The 13,913-nt window shown below is 41.7% G+C and overlaps 1 protein-coding gene across 1 annotated transcript in view; it reads left to right on the top strand.

The window, feature by feature from the left end:
* Positions 1–13,913, top strand: part of Slc2a13 (solute carrier family 2 member 13) — a 323,576-nt gene that overhangs the window by 64,714 nt on the left and 244,949 nt on the right. The window contains exon 2 of the mRNA XM_031353230.1: positions 13,002–13,161. Coding sequence (XP_031209090.1) covers positions 13,002–13,161 — 160 coding nt within the window. The remainder of the gene's footprint in view (positions 1–13,001; positions 13,162–13,913) is intronic.

Below are 13,913 nucleotides of genomic sequence, written 5' to 3'. Positions count from 1 at the left end.
ATATGTTCATGGGCATCTCTTTCTTTAGGTTAAGGTAGTTTTCTTCTATAATTTTGTTGAAGATATTTACTGGACCATAACCTTGGGAGTCTTCACTCTCTTCTATACTTATTATTCTTAGGTTTGGTTTTCTCATTGTGTCCTGGATTTCCTAGATGTTTTGGGTTAGGAGCTTTTTGCTTTTTGCATTTTCTTTGACTGTTGTGTCAATGTTTTCTATGGTGTCTTCTGCCCTTGAGATTCTCTCTTCTATCTCTTGTATTCTATTGTTGATGCTTGCATCTATGACTCCTGATTTCTTTCCTAGGTTTTCTATCTCCAGTGTTGTCTCCCTTTGTGATTTCTTTGTTGTTTCTATTTCCATTTTTAGATCCTGGATGGATTTGTTCATGTTCTTCACTTCTTTGATTATGTTTTCCTATAGTTCTTTAAGGGATTTTTGTGTTTCCTTTTGAAGGGCTTCTAGCTGTTTACTGGTGTTCTCCTGTATTTCTTTGAGGGAGTTATTTATGTCTTTCTTAATGTCCTGTATCATTATCATGAGAAGTGATTTTATATCTGAATCTTGCTTTTCCTGTGTGATGGTGTGTCCAGGACTTGCTATGGTTGGAGAATTGGGTTCTGATGATGCCAAGTAACCTTGGTTTGTCTTATTAATTTTCTTAAGCTTGCCCCTCCCCCTGCCACCTGGTTATCTCTAGTGCTACCTGCTCTTGCGAAATCTGACTGGAGCCTGTCCTTCCTGTGATCCTGGTTGTTTCAGAACTCCTCAGAGTCAAGCCATCACTGTGATCCTGTGATTCTGCGATCTTGTGATCCTGGGCTTGTTAGAGTTCCTGGGAGTGGAGCTTCCTCTGTGTGTTGTGGGACTGGCTGCAGAATTTGCACCCAAGATCTGCTCAGGGCACCTGCTCAGACAGACTGGAAGGAACCAGTGCCACTGGGCGTGTGAAGTTCCTACATGCCTGGGTCCCACTGGTCCCAGTTATTCCCAGTGTTGGGACAGATGTTGTGTCCTCCTCACCTCTGATCCTGTGAGTGTTAGAGCAGCTGGGAGTGGAGCTTCCTTTGGGTGTTGTTCCTCTTCTTTTCTTTTCTTTTTTTTTGAGACAATATCTCATTAAGTCATCCTAGCTGGGTTGGAACTTGCCGTGTAGCCCAGGCTTTCCTTGAATTTGACACCATCCTTCTGCCTCTGCTTTTAAGAACACTATTAAGCCTGGCCCACAAAAAACAAAACAAAATAAAAACCAACCAACCAACCAACCAAACAAACAAACAAAACCAGAACACAACAGTAACAACAAATATTTAAAGTACAATAAATAAACCTTTTATAATCAGGGGAGATATAGTGTCTGAATCATGAAGGTTGTTTTAAAAACCACTTTTTGTTCTGGAAAGAGATACTTGCTCAGTCTTAGGCTATTTTCTGTACTAACATTTTTCATACCATGGGAGAGAGATCACCTCATGTGTACTTGAAAGCCATGCACAAAAGTAGCAGGGGGTTGTCTTCCAGAAATCCTCATAAAGTCTATTCCAGTTATGTGCGGAGTGAGTGAGAGACAGAGACAGAGAGACAGAGAGTGACAGAAAGAGAGTGAGGGAGGGAGAGAGTCAGACGGGGGGGGGGAGGAAGAGAGAGGAGGAGGGAAAGAGAGTCAGACAGAGAGAGGGGGGAGGAAGAGAGAGGGGGAGGGAAAGAGAGTCAGACAGAGAGAGGGGAGAGGAAGGTAGAGGAGGAGGGAGAGAGAGTCAGACAGAGAGAGAGGGGAGGAAGGTAGAGGAGGAGGGAGAAAGAGTCAGACAGAGGTTGGGGAGAGAGAAAGAACACAAATGTTCTATTTCTACTCTCATGATAAAACCCCATGCATGGCCATCTGGGGCGGAAAGGGTTAATTTTATATTGCACTTGTATGTAGCAGTCCTTCACTGAGGGAAGTCAAGGCAGGCACTGAAGCAGAGGTCATGGAGAGAATCTGCTTACTGGCTTGTTCCTAGGCTTGCTTGGCCTGCTTTCTTATAGTGCCCTGGGGTGGCACTGCCTTCAGTGGCTGCGGCTTTCCCAGATTAATTAAGAAAAGCCTTATAGACTTTTCTACAGCCCAGACTTTTATCCCAGATAACCCTTGCCTGTGTCAACTTGACAAAATTAATCAGCACAACATCCACGTGATTATTGAGTCTGTTGAACGAGCTTTCATTAAAGTAGTATCAACAGTTAACGCAGCCCAGAGCACCTGAGAATGTTCACTCTGTGAGCCTGGGTACCCCAGCAGTCAGAGTCACCCCACAAGTATGAACTCCCACCGGGGAGACTCACAAAGTAGTTATTAAGTAGTCCATGAGCATGAGTGTCCTAGTCTGGCGCTCAGAACCCAGAAGGCTCCTGAGAACTGCTGGTCTTTAGTCAACAACAGGATGCTGAAAATGCTGGCTTTGATATCTGTGGATGAATCGGCGTCAATAGTGATGGGGTAAACCAACCTGGAAGCAAGAGAGAAGGTTAGTGAGCAAAAGGTACATAGTCAGCCTTCATCCCTGCTCTATTTATCTGGGTGCTAGCAGAAAGTGCCCCCCAGTCTTGGGATGAGTCCTCCTGGGTTAGTTAAATAATCAGGACAGTTTCCCAGGTAGGGCTCTCTAGTTGGTTGATTCCAACCAACAAGCTGACATCAAAGTCAGCAGGTACACTAGCCAGTAACATTAACTGGGATATATAGGCTTTTCCTGGAATTATATTAGTATGGAATTAACTTGTTTCTTTGTTTCATGGAGCTAATGGAATGGAGGCATCTAGAGTTGAAGCTCTGCTTATGGAGATAATTCTTTAACATTCATGGAGCTTATGGATTGTTAGAAATTTCCTTCATTTCATTATCCCTTCCGGCATTAGTCAGTGTCTTATATCATCTATTTGAGATCATTAGCTATATGATAGGAACTTTGAGCACTCTACTTTAGGCATTTTATAATTGTTGAAATAGATTTCCCCCCCTCCTTTTGGCTTAAGAAACCTAGGTTCTCAGTTATTGTTCTCATACTTGCCAGAATAGCTCAGGAGCTCTTCCCTGGAAAAGTTCATATTTTGGATTTGGCAGATGGCAGGAAGCAATGAGGTTAAGTCAGAGGCTAGCAGTCCTGATAAGGTGGTAGAGCTACTTATTTCACAGATCTACCTTGAAGTGGCTCTGGACCACTAGGGAGTTGACAAGGAGGGAGAGGCATAAAGCTTGTGATCTTCCTGTCATCCTCACCACCTAGCTCATCCTACTTCTTCCTTCACCTCTTCCTGCTCCTCTCCTATACTTCTTCCTGCCTTCTTTCCTTCCTTTCTTTCTTCTTCCTTCCCTCCTTTTATTCTCTCCTCCTCCTTCCTTCCTCCCTTTCCTACCCCTCCTTCCCTTTCTCCCTCCTTCCTTCTCCTCCCTCTCCCTGTCTCCCTCCCCCAGCTCTCCAGAGCATCACAATGGAACCTGATCTCCCAGGGTTTGTAGTTCTTATAAACATGATACCTTCCTGTATATTGAACCTCAAAGAAGTTTACTATAGGCTCTGTGTTAGATAATACACGAAGTAGAGACTATCAGGAAGTGTGACCAAACCTGCCAGCTGTTCCTTTTCCTATAAATATAAGCAAAGATTTGGGAATTGAATCTTATCCATGTGGATAGGGTTCCTATTTATAGTCTGCAAAGCTGTTTTGGTGAAAGGAGGGGGATGCTAAGTGAACTCTGAGAGGCAAACACCAAGTGAACTTGTAAAGCAGGAACTGCCAAGGACAGCGGCAGGGGAGTGGCACTCTTTTCCTCAGCACCACAGAGGTACTAGTGCACTGTATTCTGTTCTTGCTGCTGAGCAGTCAGTTGTGAACTAACAGATAAACTCTATCAGCAGCAACAGATTAGCAATAGAAAACTGCAACAATCTTTCCTTCAGAGTTTTTGCTCAAACATATATAGGGAAATTTCTCTCATTTTAAATTTTCCCAAAAATATAAGATCAAGCCAAACATTGGTAAATGCCTGAAGAAAAGAAATTATTTTGAGATTTCTGTATTCCAAAGGCCAGAAAAGGAGGATATTAAAAAAATGCTTTTAAAAATTTAAATAGTTCTTATCTTATTATATTGATTTACCCATTGGAAGTGAAAATCTTGATGGCTATCTTTATTGCCAACTAGGCTGCATTGGAATGATCTCAGGCATACCTCTCTCGGAGGTAAGACCCATGCTGAAGGTGAGTGATACCATCCCATAGGCAGGGATCCAGCCCTGGCTGATCTTTAGCTGTGCATATCATGTTCATCAACCCTCTACCTTTCCATCCTGCATCAATGTGGGAGAAATTTGGGATCCATGAGTTAACGGAGCCTTTCTCAGGTAAGATGAGCTGTAACTTGTAGAGCTAGGATGCTGAAACAAAACAAAACAAAACAAACAAACAAACAAGCAAAAACCACAAAATAACAGTGGTTACCAAACCACCCCAGGGCAGTATTCTTTTCTCTAGTGAACTTAAAGAATGAATTTCAGGGACAATTGGATGGTGAAGTCCAGAAAGGATTTTTATTACAGGTGACAGGTTAAGTAAGAGGAAGGAGGCAAACAGAGCACCTGTGTTGCAGAAGTCTCTTCAAGACAGGCTTCCCCTCCAGGGTTACTAATATGAGTTGTGGCATGGGGTCAAGGGCCAGGGGTCAGTCCAGCTGTCATATTTTTGAGGTATTCATGCACCTCTTCATCTGTGCTTGTTAGTTTTTATCAGATTAACACAAACCCAGACATATCTGGAAAGGAGAGTTTAATTTTCTGGGACTCACATGGTAGAAATGACTTCCATGTGCATGCTGTGGTAGGTGTATAACAGCACGCACGCTCGCGCGCGCGCGCGCGCACACACACACACACACACACAATTTTAAAAAAAAGACCCAGTGAGAGAGATGGTACCCAGGTAAATGCTGATAATAATTATATAGTGCTTTGTCAGGAGCTGTTTGAAATTCTAAAATGTTAATTTTTTAGTCATCCCTAGGGATCGATTTTCTTCTTACAACCTGACCCTGGGACAAGCAGTTTTGTGCTTTATGTAGGTCCTAGCATACTTGGAAGCTGCCTAACATCTCTTGAGAGTGTTTCAAACCTTATTTGAAAAAAAAGCAAGAGCTGAATTCTCAGATGTGCTAGCAACCTGATAACAGTAGACACTTAGCTATTTAGAAGAATAAAGTTACAGCAGCCAGCCAGTCCTAACTGTGCTAAGAGTCCTCTTCCCTTAGATTCGGTGTCTTTTTATTAAGGCTCCTTCTTTAGAGATGAGGGTTACTGGTTTTCAAAATGAACTCAGGCCAGTGCAATCCTTGGCCTAGAAGCATTATTAATAGAAGGTGGCTTATGCACTTCTCAGAAGCTAATTAGTTGCTGCATGGCTTATCGTGCCGAGCTACCACTGTGATTCATGGGTATTTGTCTATCACAACAGGATTTTCTAATGCTGTTTGGCTATGAAATTGCTTATATTTCTGACTCAGGCCTTTTTAAAGGGCTTCCAGCAGTTTTTGGAAGGCAGCTTCTCTGCATCCTGTGTAAGTGGGTGGCGAGTCAGCTGGGTCCTGTGGATGCTCTCACACAGTGGTGTCCAAGGTGCAGTTTCCTGGCAATGCTTCTCAAGTCAAGCATGATGACAAGCTTTCTTGATGTAATCTCATTTAAAAAAAAAAAAAGAATTTAAACTTCTAACATCAGGAAATAACAGCAGCATGGATTTCTATGGTTATGTTTATTCTAGAAGGCTATTAATACTTGCACCACTAATTCTTTATGGTGATCATGTAAGTTTCATTTGGACTATTAAAATTAGAATTGGGGATTGGGGCTGGGAAGATGGTTTGGTTAGTAAAGTGCTTTCTATATTAACTCGAGGAGCTGAATTTAGATTCCTGGTACTTATGCAAAGCTGTGTACAGAGGAGGCAGAGACAGGATGATTCTAGAGGCTTACTAAACCCATCAGCCTTATCAAATCAGTGAGCTTGGGATTAAGTAAGAAACTCTGGATCAAAAAACTGTGGAGAGTTCTAAAGGCAGAGACTGACACCTGACATTAGCCTCTGCTTTTCTTATGTGCATGCACATGAACATCTGTAAACACATGAAAATATGCACACACATGAACTGAACCTGTGCACATACATGAACATGTGTACACATGTGAACTGAGCATGTGCATATACATAAATATGTGTACACATGTGAACTAAACATGTACACATACATGAACTAAGCAATGTGCACACACATGAACATGTACATGAGCAAACAGTACATAAACACACACAGAATAAGATTTGATATTTTATTAGACACTGATTCTATGTAGTTAATGATTAAAATAAAGTCTTTCATAGAATCCTCTTAAAACTTATGTATCATTCATATACACACTTGAAACATCTTTTAACTTGGAGAATGATTGGCTAGCATCTTTGGTTTGTACCAGTGCAGAAATGTGAATCTCAATACATTGTCTTTACAAAAGATGTTGTGTGCATAATAAAGTTTTTGCTTGTTTATTTAAATGCTCTTGTGGCTTATTTAAACCTATAACCGAGTTAAACAAACACTTCATAGTGATTTAAAACACATCTTCACATTTGCTGGTTTTACTTAGCAATCATTTATCAGGACAGAGAGATTAGGATCTGGACATATTTCTATTGATTTCTGAAGAGTGGAAAGGCAACTTAGGATAACTTAATAACAATGTCCGGGGCTTCTCTGAGCTGGGTTTGGCCATTTAGGAATCCATAAATCAGCTCCTTGCATGAGATGTTTTCATTAATAGCAGGCTGTTGATTTGTGGGGCTTGTGCATGATGGATGCACATTTGAACATGGTGAGTGGAGGGAACACCAGGTTCCTTCTCCGGCTTCATACAGCAGCTGCATGGACTTTAATTTGTCTAGCTCACGAGAACACAATTTGGTGTATTCTGTTCCCACTCGTCTTAAAGATTGACCTAATTCCTTTAACATGATGCCTGCTCACGGGCCAGGAGTCGGTGTGGGAAAGAGAGAAGACCACCTTCAGTTAAAGTGTCTCTGAGATATTTCCCAAGGATCATGTCCTAGGCAGAGGTGTGCCCCTTGGTGCTTGAATAGAGTTTAACAAAATTGAGGACAGGAGCCTCCAAAGCGACTTTGACATTCACATTGGGGGTATTTTCTGAAACAAAGGCAAATTTTGTGACTGTCTCTACAGCTTGGTGTCATTGCTTTCCATTATCTACATACCTATTGACAGAATGATGTTTAGGACTGTACTGTGGTATTCAAGGGATAGGCAGGTCCCCATTTACTGTGCACCTTCTCACTTTCCACGCACAGTGCCCTCAATACAGTGGGCCTTTTTTTTTTCTTTTTTTCATTTCTTCAGGATGTGGCCTTCAGCATTCTTCTCAAATGTACTTTTGAGTCTGAGTGTGACGTGCTGCTATAGTCACATATGCACTCTTATAGTGTATGGTTCCCACTGTTCCCACAGATGAGAGCCGGCTCAGGGACCACGCATGTTGATATGCACCATATCAGTTACAAGCTGGGTAAGTCAATACAAGTTATTTAATCTTTCCAGGTCTCCAATTCCTCATCTATGGAATGGAAAGATTAAAACTCCTTCAAAGAAATTGAGAAATGTCAACGAGTCATGTAGGTTGTCACTTACTCTTAGTTCTTATAATCTGTCACCAACCATATCCACCCTCAAAGCTGAGTCCCTCTATCACAGATTTGCATTTCTCTCATGGCATCCCAAGCATCTTACTTAAAACCTTCTGTCTTTTATTATCTGAATTTGTCTCCACAAGTCAGATTTATTTTACCCTTGTATATTTTTCTCTTTTAAATCCTCCTTTTTGTCTACAATGGTGATCACATAAAACCTAAGCTGACAAGGCCAAATTCTCCCATAAGGGATGAAAAAGGTAAATGGCTGGAAGTTTTGGCAGACTCTGAGTCCAGTAGGAGAAGAGGATGCTGGGAACACTACATGTAGTTAACCTTTAACCCCACGTATTCAGGAGACATTACTTGTCACCTGCTGTATCTCACAGGCTGCTTCTGGGTTGTCTCTGGTTTAATCTTGCACTTCAATTTACTACCACTGCTGCGGCTGCTGCTACTACTTCTACTGTCTTCTTCTTCTCCTTCTCCTTCTCCTTCTCCTTCTCCTTCTCTTCTTCCTCTTCCTTCTTCTCCTTTTCTTCCTCTTCCTTCTTCTCCTTCTCTTTCTCCTCCTCCTCCTCCTCTTCCTCCTACTCCTCCTCTTCCTCCTTCTCTTCCTCCTCCTCCTCCTCCTCCTCTTCCTCCTCTTTCTCCTCCTCCCCCTCCTCCTCCTCCTCCTCCTCCTCCTCCTCCTCTTCCTCTTTCCGCTCCTCCTCCTCCTCCTCCTCCTCCTCCTCCTTCTTCTCTTCCTCCCTATTACTATTACTATTATTATTATGTTTTTCAAGACAGGGTTCCTCTGTGTGGCTTTGGCTGTTCTGTAACTAGCTCTGTAGGCCAAACTGGCCTCAAACTCACAGAGATCCACTCTGCCTCTACCTCTCCTGAGCTAAGATTAAAGGCAAACACCACTAAGTAGTCTCTGTTTTAATCAGATTACCCAGTACAGCCTTAGTTGCTTATTGTAGGCACTGGATCGTTGTCCTTAACTTTTTTCCTCCCATCACCTGTCATTTATTCCTGTAATCCTTGGTAGTTAGAGTCCTAACTACAGAACTCTCATCTCTCTCTCTTTCTCTCTCTATCCTTCTAAAGGCATTGCTCCCTTACCACCCTATTTCTCTACTCCAGCTAGAATTATCCTTTAAAGGTGTAAATCTGAGCCAGGGGTGTATCTCAGATGGTTTTGCATTTGCCTAGTAGCATGCATGAAGTCCCAAGTTCCATCCTCAGCACCTGAGCCTGGTTTGGTGGCACAGACCTGTAATCGCAGGGCTGTGGAGATAGGAAGCAGGGTAAGAAGCAGAGTACAGCCTCAGGTAGATAGCAAGTTTGAGGGGCCTGCCTGATGGGAATCTGATGAAGGCATTTCCTCTTGTGTGCTATTCGAATTCTCTGATTTTTTTTTTTTATTGGTTGCTATGTATCTCACTCTGAACAGTCTCCTCTCCTAGGCAGGCTGCAGTTGGTTGTGCTTCTAAGACTTTGTCTAAGGTTCTAGTCCCCAGCTCTTTCTCACACACTGGGTCTCAGCTCAGTAGGAACTCTGCATTTTGAGTTTCGGATTGGCTACTCCTATTGCTACAGCCTCTAAGCGCCATGTGAACCATGATTATATCTCTTGTGGGAGCCTCTGGTGCGGATGCCATAGGCGTGCCGCAATTGATGAGTGTGGCTTTCTATCATGTGCATTTCTTCACATGCTCTCTACACACTTAATAATTAATCAATAAAAACACTGTGCTATTTCATGCCGTCTTAGTCTTATGCTCACTGGGACAAGTTGTCTGTCCAACCAGTCTTAGTTCCCGATTCGTAATCGGCATGCAGCAATAGTTAGCATCACAAACAGGAACCCAGGGAATGTCTTATAACCACTATACTATGTCATGTTCCAGCCGTTTATTTGATTACAAGTGTTTGTAAGTAGGGTTTGTGCTTAGCTTCATTCAAATGCACGGACTCAGTTTTGTTTATTTTTGCTCACAGTGTTGGTGCACAATGCAGGTTGAACTGAATCCAAAGACTGAGAGACTCCCTATCTAGAGATAATAGCAACAGTGACAATGGCTGGTGTTGAGTACCTTCTGTATTGAGATGCTTTACTCTGTAGACTCCTTGACATTTCTCAATTTCTTTGAAGGAGTTTTAATCTTTCCATTCCATAGATGAGGAACTGGAGACCTGGAAAGGTTAAATAACTTGTATTGGCTTACCCAGCTTGTAACTGATATGGTGCGTATCAAAACGTGTGGTCCCTGAGCCGGCTCTCATCTGTGGTGATGATCCAGTTTAATGTGTGGCATTCACGCTGACTTCTGGCATCTGTTAGGTTCTTTGGCTTACTATATGCCCTGGGATCATGTCTTCTGTGAAGTGGGGTAATTACATGTTCTCTGTAGAGATGTGCTGAGGGTTAGGGCTATAATCGTTACATAGAAAATACCTAACTAACATAATAAGGCAGTTTTAACAGCCTTACTAATTCAGTGTTGGCACCCACTGGACATAATTTGGCAGCTCCTACCTGCTCCACTTAACCATGGCCTAGAGATTTCTAGCTCTCCAATCTTATCTCTTCACTCTTATCTGTTACCTTCAATGATCTGGTATCTGTTTTAACCCATCAAGCTTTCTAAAGGCCTGAGGACATACTTGCATTTCTTGTCATATAAAATTTGTGGTTTGTATTGCTTAAATGTGTGGTTCTGATTTTCCATATTTAATGATTTAGATGGATGGAGGCAGATCTCTGACTAAGAGAGAAATGGAATGAATGTACCTAGTCCAGTACAGGAAAAAAATCCAAGTCATAAATTAGAACTTGCTTGTGAAATTTTATTAAGATGGCTACTTAGTCAAGGAAGTGAGGAGAATATTCAAGTAACTTGTTAATATTTGCTGTAAATCTTTATTTCCAAGTTCCAGAGAAGGTGTTTTAGGTGCTCCCTCCTGTACTAATACTACACTAAAATGGCGATGATTTCGTTTGAGACTCTTTCTGCTTATGCTATGGAACACATAAAATAATAAGCTTCTCTACATATGCTGACAGGCCTACAGGAGCCAGGCGTTACCAGTAAAACCCAACTGCTTATACGCTTCCCTTACTACAGTGAATTTCCAGGGTTGTTTATTTTTAATTTAGTTGCCTGACTCAAAGATGGGTATGGATAATTAAAATGTAACAAAAGATACTAATGGTAAAACATATCAAACGACTGTGGCCTTGGCAGGGAGTAGTTCAAAACACTGGGTGGAAGTGGATCTAGAGATGGAAGGACATGAAAGAGAGTCAGAGATCCAGGGTACAATCAAGGTAACACGTGGTATTTATAGGAGAGAGAGCGGTGGTTTAGGGTAGGGACCAACAAGCAAAAGTTGGTGGTGAATTGAGTGCATAGCTTAGTGGTCGTGTCCAGCCTGCACGAGCCCCTGGGCTCCATCTCTATCATGCAGGTATTGCTGTCACTGAGTGCAGACAGCTGGTACTGAATGTGGCTGGGAAGAAAGCATCTGAAACCCAGGGCCCCAGGCCAGGAAGCACAGAGTCAGGTGTCTGGGTGCATTATTCAGTACAAAACAGTCCCTTAAGTGCAGTTCTACGTGGGTCTACGTTGTGCAGTTTTGGTGGTCCATCTTAATCTAGGGATTGATTTATAACATCTACATATATAAAGATTTAAGTTCCATAAATAACCATATGAACACTTTTCTGACATCCCCCCCAGTCCCATTACAACTTCTCAGTCTAAGGTCATCTGTTTTTAGGACCTGTAGATTCTTAAAAGTTCTGTGATTATAAGGTGTCTGTGAAATATACATTCGGGCAGCTGAATGACATCAGCTAATGAGACATTTCTATTGGTAAACCAATTCAAGGATGTGGTGTATCTCTTGTAGATAATGACTTTAAATAGTTGATATAAATTATTATATTATAAACAGTGTTTTATTCTCACTGTTATCTCACTACATTTCCATATAGACTAAAATAATTTAGCAATTGCATTGTTCTATTTTTATATTTTATTTCATATTTTATTTTTTATTGGATATTTTATTTATTTACATTTCAAATGTTATCCCCTTTATAGGTTTCCCCACCTCCTTGGAAACTCCCCTATCCCTTCTTCCCTCCTCCTGCTTCTATGATGGTGCTCACCCACTCATCCACTCACTCCTGCCTCCCCACCCACCCACTCTTGCCTCCCCACCCTGACATTCCCCTACACTGGGGTATGGAACCTTCCCAGGACCAAAGGCCTCTCCTCCCACTGATGTCCAACAAGGCCATCCTCAACTACATCTGTGGCTGGAGCCACAAGTTCCTCTTTTTATACTCTTTGGTTGGTTGTTTAGTTCCTGGGAGCTCTGGGGGATCTGGTTGGTTGATATTGTTGTTCTTCCTATGTGGTTGCAAACCTCTTCAGGTCCTTCAGTCATTTCTCTAATTCCTCCATTGGGGACCCCATGATCAGTCCAATGGTTGGCTGCAAGCATCTGCCTCTGTATTTGCCAGGCTCTGAAACTGCCTCTCAGGAGACAGCTATATCAGGCTCCTGTCAACAAGCACTTCTTGGCATCTGCAGTATTGTCTGGGTTTGGTGTCTGTATTTGGGATGGATCTTCTTTTTTTAAAATGTGTGTTTATTTATTCATTTTATGTATATGAGTACATTGTAACTGTCCTCAGACACAACAGAGGAGGGCATTGGATCTCATTACAGATGGTTGTGTGCCACCACGTGGTTGCTGGGAATTGAACTCAGGACCTATGGAAGAGCAGTCAGTGAGTGCTCTTAATTGCTGAGCCATCTCTCCAGCCCCCTACATGGTTCTTTCTAGAACATAGTTTCCTATCTTTAGTCTGTAAAGTTAAAAATCATACTGATGCCTTTAATGTCCGTGGGGGACTGTTCAGGTTCTTGCATGTATGGGCTTTTAAATGACAGTGTGAGCTAAGCATTGGGAAGTAGAAGAAGGAGGATCAGAAGTTTAAGGTCATTCTTAGTCACCCATTGTGTTCAGGACCTCACTAAATAAAATTTAAAAATGAAATTAGTTTAAAAATGAATAATAGTGTAAAAACTGTTCAGAGATCGGAACCTCACCTACTGCCTTACTCATGTGCTATTGTGTCATACCAGTCACAAACAAACTCTTAAGTATATGATAACTAGGCTCATAGAAAGGGTGAAAGGTCGTGTTGACATGTGTGTTTTAGCCTTGCGTGAATATGTGCCCTGACATGTTTATGTAACTCCTCACTGCAGGCATTGCGTCCATGACCGTTCCCGTGTACATCGCGGAGGTCTCACCACCCAACCTGAGAGGTCGCCTGGTCACCATCAACACCCTCTTCATCACAGGCGGACAGTTCTTTGCAAGTGTTGTCGACGGAGCCTTCAGTTACCTGCAGAAGGATGGATGGAGGTTTGTAAATAGTTCTTATCTGGAATTCAAATAAACTACAACTTGGAAGTGCTAGAAAAACTGAAGATATTTTGAGTCATTGTCATTTATATGTAGGTGGCATTCAGCAAAATTGAAAGTAGTCAAGAAATACATATTTATCTTAATGATACTTAAGAAATTTCCCATTGAGAATTGATACTTGCTGAGGAATATTTTTTTCCTAAGCATTTAACTGCATGCAATCTTTGTCCATACAATCAGGCAGTGAATATATGTTTTGCTCTTGAGATACTTGAGTGACTGGCAAACTGTTTATAAACTGCAGAGAAGGCTTCCTTTGGGGTGTAGGAGGCTACATTCTTATCTTAAATAAACAATGTTTGAAAATACAAATTTAGCTATATAAAAATGTATGTATGCAAAATTAAAACAAAAACATTCCTTGATCATAATTTAATCAAAATAAATGAGAATGATAATATGATGATAAACATTAAAATTAAATACATGAAATATGTTTATAAACAACAAATTTGGGGCTGGTGAGATGGCAGTTAAGAGCACTGACTGCTCTTCCGAAGGTCCTGAGTTCAAATCCCAGCAACCACGTGGTGGCTCACAACCACCTGTAATGAGATCTGACATCTTCTTCTGGTGTGTCTGAAGACAGCTACTGTATATTTATATATAAAAAGAAATAAATCAGGAACTCAAGAAGAAGGAAGACCAAAAGGTAGACATTTCATTCCTTCTTAAAAGGGGGAATCAAA

Source organism: Mastomys coucha, unplaced genomic scaffold (genome assembly GCF_008632895.1).
Source record: "Mastomys coucha isolate ucsf_1 unplaced genomic scaffold, UCSF_Mcou_1 pScaffold11, whole genome shotgun sequence".
Lineage (NCBI taxonomy): Eukaryota > Metazoa > Chordata > Mammalia > Rodentia > Muridae > Mastomys > Mastomys coucha.
This window is presented reverse-complemented; position numbering and strand designations above follow the sequence as displayed.